General features: G+C 34.6%; 2 protein-coding genes across 2 annotated transcripts; one reads left to right on the top strand and one right to left on the bottom strand.

Annotated features, from left to right (window-relative positions):
- Positions 1-481: 481 nt before the first annotated feature.
- On the top strand, positions 482-3,977 carry LOC143530898 (uncharacterized). The gene is made up of 7 exons (XM_077026313.1): positions 482-839; positions 984-1,181; positions 1,298-1,423; positions 1,880-2,032; positions 2,224-3,474; positions 3,545-3,663; positions 3,734-3,977. The coding sequence occupies exons 1-7, from the start codon at positions 756-758 to the stop codon at positions 3,975-3,977; spliced, it is 2,175 nt and encodes a 724-aa protein (XP_076882428.1). The 5' UTR covers positions 482-755.
- Positions 3,978-4,601: 624 nt separating this feature from the next.
- Positions 4,602-6,103, bottom strand: LOC143530896 (uncharacterized). Its single transcript, XM_077026311.1, has one exon. The coding sequence runs from the start codon at positions 6,089-6,091 to the stop codon at positions 4,943-4,945; it is 1,149 nt and encodes a 382-aa protein (XP_076882426.1). The 5' UTR covers positions 6,092-6,103; the 3' UTR covers positions 4,602-4,942.
- Between the last annotated feature and the right edge of the window lie 783 nt (positions 6,104-6,886).

Below are 6,886 nucleotides of genomic sequence, written 5' to 3'. Positions count from 1 at the left end.
ATAAGGTAATCGGTTCATTGGTAGCGAAATGATTAGTTCAAGACTTTCTTAAACCTAACCTGAATCCAAAAACCGGCTGGTATCTTATTCTTTAGTTAGTAATAAACCGTTTTGTAGTTAACATTTTAAACGAGTTCAATTTATATGTTAAAGGGGAAAATATAAAAGGATAATAGATGTGATTTGAAGAAAAGTTCAAATTAAATTACTACGTTATCAAAGTTGAAAATCCTTATTCACTCGTAGATTAGTACCAAACAATAAATGTCTATACTAAAATCTAGATGCAAAATTGGCATTGGACTATTTGTTTCGGTTAATTATTAATGTATGTTAGTAAATTATCGTGTGGGGATTGTTAATCGACTATTTAATATTCGTAGACCTAAAAACTTAATCTTAAAAGTTGTAAGTCGTAACAATATCAAAGGCTAAATTTTTGATAACTTGATTAACCAAACCCATTCAATAACCGGGAAACTTTCTAGGTATATCTAAGTTGTGATCCCTAAGGCAACATATTATTTATAAACTACAAATCCAATAAACGAAAGTTAAGGGAAAAAACTGTCAATTATCGAACTATAGGGGTTGGCTTTGTTTTTTTCTAATTAGATCACCATATAATCATATATAAACTAACATGAAAAGTGTTATGTTTCTCTAAGACGAAAATGGTTTTGTTGCTGATGATAATACTAGAATTCACAGTTTTATAGAACACCATTAATTGGTGAACTATTTGCTCAGTCAAGATGTTTAGAGCACAAAGAAATGGAAAGTTTTCTGGTTCAGGGGAGAAGATTGATTTCAAGTTTTCAAATCTTCAGGCTCTTCAGGTAATCAATCATCTATGTAAATTGAGTCGACGAAACTTTTAGATGGAACCATCTAAAAAATTGTACAATTCAAAGAACTTGATCGTTTATCATATCATATCATATCATATTATATCATATTACATTTAGATTTTACTGTCACAGGTACCCAAGTTATGGGACAAACTTTTAGTGTCGATAATCTCCATACAAACAGGAAAAACAATTGCAAGATCAAATAAAGCGCTGGTGCGAAATGGGAATTGTCAGTGGACGGAAACTCTATCAGTATCTATCTGGATGCAACATCACGATTCTTCAAAAGAACTTAAAGAACATCTATACAAATTTGTTGTTTCTATGGTATGCATGATCTTGATGCAAAATGTTTCAAGATCTATCACTTGATCTCAGTCTTAAATTTCATTATTATTGTGTGTTTTGCAAAAACTGAAATAAAAAACTTAATTTTGTTGTAGGGGTCTACTACATCTGACATTCTTGGGGAGGCATCGGTTAATATGGCGCGTTGTCATACTAGTTCAAGATCATCTTCCACAGTTTCATTGCCATTGAAGAAATGCAACTATGACACGGTTTTGCAGGTGATTTGTATGTTGCAGAAGAAAATTTGCATTTAGAATAGGAAGTTATTACTGTGATTGATCATTGATGCAACCGAATGGTTGAGTTGAGTAATTTTCACTCTTCTCTTTATCAAAATGTATTTCGATAAAATTTTAAAGTATGAGCTATGATTAGAACAATAATATATCACTTTAATACTAAGACTATTAGATGCTAAAGATGTACGGTGGATAGTTTAGCAGTATTAAGGTGTTGGATTAGAGTAATTGATAGTCTTAGCATATATATTTAAAAAATTTGAATAGATTACGATGTTTTATATCTAAATACACTTTGAACGATTTTTATAACATATGTGAACCATTTCGCTGTAAGCTAATATTTCCCTCTCACCCTAAACAAAATAACTGCAAAGCTTTGTAGATAAGCAAAGATACAACCAAAAACATGATGATTTATACCGTCATTATCAGGTCAAAATCCAGTGCCTGACACCAAAAACAAAACTCAAGCACATGTTTGTGGATGAAGATTATGATCATGCAGGTAGCAGATCAAATGCGTCAGCTGCCTTACTTAATCTGAAACCTAAATCCACTTCACTTCTTGAACAAATTAAAATCATGGTATGCTTCGTCGTTCATATAATCTGGATTCTCTTCACTTCGACCTTTTTGGCCGAAAACCATAAACTTTAACTTAAAAATCAACACACCTTATTTCAGTTTTCAAGAAACATTGGATGATTACACAAGAATTTTACACTTATACTGAATTTCTGAAAGAAGAAACTTAATTTGATTTGACCTCAATGCAGGAAACGAGTTCTGAATCATCTGTGACGAGTGTCGGCTATTCAAAAAACCTTACAGAAGCCGAAGAAGACAGCGTTGAAGAAAATCATGAGCTTATAGAAGATTCCAGTTTAAAAATCAGGGAGCTCGAGAGTCTAACAGTTGAACAAGAAGCTCGAATCACTGATCTTGAAAATGAAAGCAATATAACCTCCATATGTTTAGAAAACTTAAGAAATGATCTAATGATACTTAACAGCAATTTTGACTCACAAGTTTCTGCTAACAAGTTACTTGAACAGAGAGCAACCGACCTCGAGAAGCTCAAGTGTGAAATGGAGCTTAGTTTGTTTGAAACAGAAGAAGAAAACATCAAACTATTGGAACGCGTGTCTGACTTAGAAAGTCAACTAACAAGGGTGAAAGACGAGCATGAAGTGACCAGAATGGAGTGCGAATATGTGAAATCTGAAAAGCAAAAATTGCAAGAATCTGCTGAGAATCTAATTGACGAATGCAATAAACTCCAGAAGTCATATAAAGATATAACAAACGGAAATGCAGAATTGTACGATCAATACTCACGTATGGTGTCCGAACTAACATCAGAGACTGAAATGTTCCGGAAGGAAGTAGAAGACCTGAAAAAGGAAATTTCCCGGCTTGATGAACAAAAGTCAAAGTTGAATTCTGAAAAAGTCAATTTGGAATCTTCTGTAAAAGAAACGATTGAAAACGAGATTCAGACTGTTCGCAAAGAATCTGAACACAAGATTCAAGATCTAACAACAGAGCTTGCTTCCATCAAACAAAGTCATAAAAAACTGATGGCAGATCACGAGAAAAAGTCAAAGCTGTTGACTAGTTACAAAACGAGAGAGAATAATCTTGAACTTAAGCTTACGGTTTCAGACCACGAACAACAACAACTCGTTCAAGAAGCAGCAAATTTAAAAAACGAAATTCAAGATTATAAGAAAAAGCTTGAAAAATTAATAAGCGAAAAGAGTAATCTAGAAGCTTCTCTTAATTCAGTTTCTAACAGTTTTGAAGAACTTAAAGCAGAGAAAAGGTCATTTTTCAACAAGATGTCCGAGTTAGAGGATTGTAAAAACGCATCACGTTTGCAGGATGCTGATATGAAAAACGAAATTAGCAGGGTCAAAAGTGTAAATTTGCAGTATCGGCTGAAAATTCAACAACTTGAAGGCGAAAAGAAAGAATTCTTGAAGAAAATTGAAGATCTACAACTGCTATCAGCAAAATCTAAAACGGTTTGTGTTCATAGTAATTGTTTTGACTGAAAAAGAATGTTTTTTTTATCTTTTATTCTTTCGGTGTCAGGGTGTTCATGAGACTCGTTCTCAAGAAGATACTGATTATTCTCCAAAGATTAAGATGCTTGAAACAGAGCTTCATGAGGCACTCGAAGCGAATAACAAGTACAAAGTTCAACTTCAAAAGTAAGTCAACCTTTAACTTCTAGGAGTCAAAAGTCAACGTAAGTTCTAACTGGTCTGTATATTTGTTCAGGCTAAAGTCTAAGGGGCGTAACAGTCTTTCATCAGGGAACTCAAAGGGTGAAGATGAAGTGGTCACAAAAGAACGGTTTGAAAAAACAAAATCGTCCTTAGAGACAGAGCTAAAAGACCTCCGGGACCGTTACCTTGAAATGAGCCTCAAGTATGCTGAAGTAGAGGCCGAAAAAGGAGATCTTGTAATGCAGTTAAAAACGAACAATGCAAGAAAACGAGTTCAATTACATGAAAACACATGATAAGTAGTTAAGTACAAAGAGATTCGTTCTAAAAAGATTAATAATACATACTCCTACTTATACAAAATTAAATAATCTTATTTTAAGATTTGATCACATACTTATATTCTGGCGTGCCACCTTTTTGAATAACAGAATGTATACATAAACGTATATGTGAATTAAAAGCTCATGGACGTGTATAGCTGATTCATCATTGTAAGACGCAATTCTTTTGTGCCTATATGTGAAGATGATGAAATAACTTAGGGAATATATTATGTTTATTGTATTATTATTACTTATAAAGTTATAAGTTTTTAATACATGGAGACGTAAGATTAAGGCTAAGGACTTTTAGGGGAGGACGCAGCTCTGACTTTGCTTTATGTTAAGTGCTTATTTTTTATTTATTTATTTTTCCTTACTTTTGATGGTTTTTTGCATGTTTGTCCCTTCTTGTGGTTGTTTCTCTATGATATTTTATATGTCCCTATGTCAGGCTTATGCTATTGGCAAACTATGCTTCTAATATTTTTTCACATCCATTTTGGTTTTTGGAGCCGCAAGTCTTCCTAGAAGCAGCCTCTTTAATCTCTATTCTTTAAAATAGAGGCATGGTATGCCTACATCCCACCCTCCCATACCCTACCTATAGCTCGGCCGATGGCTGCGAGTAGGATTTTACTTGGTATGGTTGTTGTTGTATTAGTTTTTATTTCATCAAGAAGATATGAATTCAACTAACAGAATGTTGATAGATATAGAAACTAAAACAACTATCGAAATTCTTTTCGATTCAAACAAAATTATGGTGATTCATGCATCGGAGTTGTCCCTTTTTACTAACTACCTTAACCTACCGGTAAATAGCAACAATTTTAAGAACAAAAACTACTAACCAAAACATAAGTTATGGAGAAGATTGTGATAACTGATAATAGGTAATAAGGTTATATAAATAGGAACTCACACATGTAAAATGATCAAAACATTTTTGAACCCGTCTTCCCAAAGATAGCTTCCCAAACAACAGGTGAGAATGGGCCTTTCTTCTCCATAAAATCTCTAACACCTTTATCATCAAATCCAAACCCTTTATCTTTCAACTTACCAATCACAATTTGAGCAGCTTCCAAACCCCGTTCCTTACAAAACACATTAACCAACCCCGTAAACGTCGCCAAATTAGGCGAATGTCCAGCTTCCACCATCTCCAAACAAAACTCGAGCACATCATCCAACTGTTTCCCATTAATCAAACCCTGAACAAGAACACCATAACTAAACGCATTCGGTACAATCCCATTACTCTGCATCTTCCTAAATATCCTTATCGCCTCATCAGGCTTATGTGCCTTACAAAACCCTTCCACCACCGCAGTGTATATCACCACTTCAGGAATCGACCCTCTCTCACGCATTACACCAAACAGCTTCAACGCATCCTGAACCAACCCGTCACTACACAAACCATGCAGCATCGCTACCGCGTTCGGAATCAAACCGGTTTCCTTCATCTTTCTAAATATTTCATCCGCATCTTCCGGCGGCGCCGGTGACGATGCTAGTTCTCCGTCTCCACCGCTATTCAATTTCTCAGAATTAGGTTTATTGTGATTATTATTATTATTATTATTATCCTGATCAAATCCAAGCTTAAATCTATCTAGAAATCCATCAACATCCTGAAGCTTATTATCCTTAACTCGTGAATTAGGGTTTACATGACTAATTTGGGGATTTTGTTCATCGTCATCATAATCAAATGGAACATAAGAGGCATTACTATTACTAAGATTATTACTTCTAGGTCTAATTCGTTGGTTAGAATAATTAGGGTTTGGGTGTTGTCTACCTCTAAAGTCACGGCCGCCGCAGCTATCGTTATCGTCGATGAAACCGGAGAGTCTAGAGGAGGATGGAGAGTCGCCGGAGCGCCGCCGTGGTGGTGGTCGGCCGCCGGAATAACCGTCGTTAGACCTGCTGTTGTTGTTGTTGTATGATGATGATGAGGAGAAGAAGGTTAACATCATCATGAATGGTGACTCTACAACATGACGAGTGGTTGGATGAAGAGATTGGTGGTGACGAATGTAATTAGAAATGTTGAAGGAGATCTTAAACCCTCTCATCCTTGTCGCTATTTCGCACTCCACTTTCGATAAACCCTCAAATAGATATTTATATCATCATTTTCAGTTTACACAACGATTTAAGTATAATATACTGTTTTTTTTTTAAATATTGGATTTTAATAATCCGGTATTGGCCGATAATAATCTTTATTCATTTTATCGTCAGTGACGGTCCCAAATTCAAAAAAGTTGGACCTCAATGGTCCCCGTTAAATATGACTTAACGTTGTTATAATTTTTTCTGAATTTCAAACCAATGTTTTAGGGTTTTTGATCGTTAGGAGGATACGAGTCGATTGGTGTAAAACTTAGTTCGAAACAATGCTTCAAAATGACGAAACAATGCTTCAATTCGGGTGTTTGAACTTACAATTAACCAAAATCAAGTTGTTTAGATCATTGTTTTGAGCTAAGTTTAATATCATTCGACTCGTATCTTCCTTCCGATTAATAGCCCTAAAAAGTTAGTTTGAAATTCGGAAAAAAGTATAACGTCGTTAAGTCCTTTTTAACGAGGGACCATTGGGGGCCAACTTTTTTTAATTTGGAACCGCCAGTGGTGATAAAATGAATGGGGATTATTATCGGCCAATATCATTCGATAGGGATTATTAAAATTTAATATTTCTTTTTTTTTTATTTTTTTTCATAATACAAAACTAATACGTAGAAATTTTTATTTTTCTCTAACGACATCAATCCATTTTTTTACCAAAGGGAAACATCCTATGCATTATCCGATGAGCCTCAAAGTTCGTGTTTTCAAATGGATTAACTAAAAAAATGGGCGTG

Source organism: Bidens hawaiensis, unplaced genomic scaffold (assembly GCF_021521415.1).
Source record: "Bidens hawaiensis isolate Kalapana, Puna unplaced genomic scaffold, B.hawaiensis_p1.1 tig00009048_1, whole genome shotgun sequence".
In the NCBI taxonomy this organism is placed as follows: Eukaryota; Viridiplantae; Streptophyta; class Magnoliopsida; order Asterales; family Asteraceae; genus Bidens; species Bidens hawaiensis.
This window is presented reverse-complemented; position numbering and strand designations above follow the sequence as displayed.

Coding starts and splice junctions, on each gene's coding strand:
- LOC143530898 (XM_077026313.1), top strand. CDS start 756: ATGTTTAGAGCACAAAGAAATGGAAAGTTTTCTGGTTCAGGGGAGAAG. Junction 840..983: donor CAAATCTTCAGGCTCTTCAG/GTAATCAATCAT, acceptor TTACTGTCACAG/GTACCCAAGTTATGGGACAA. Junction 1,182..1,297: donor ACAAATTTGTTGTTTCTATG/GTATGCATGATC, acceptor ATTTTGTTGTAG/GGGTCTACTACATCTGACAT.
- LOC143530896 (XM_077026311.1), bottom strand. CDS start 6,091: ATGAGAGGGTTTAAGATCTCCTTCAACATTTCTAATTACATTCGTCAC.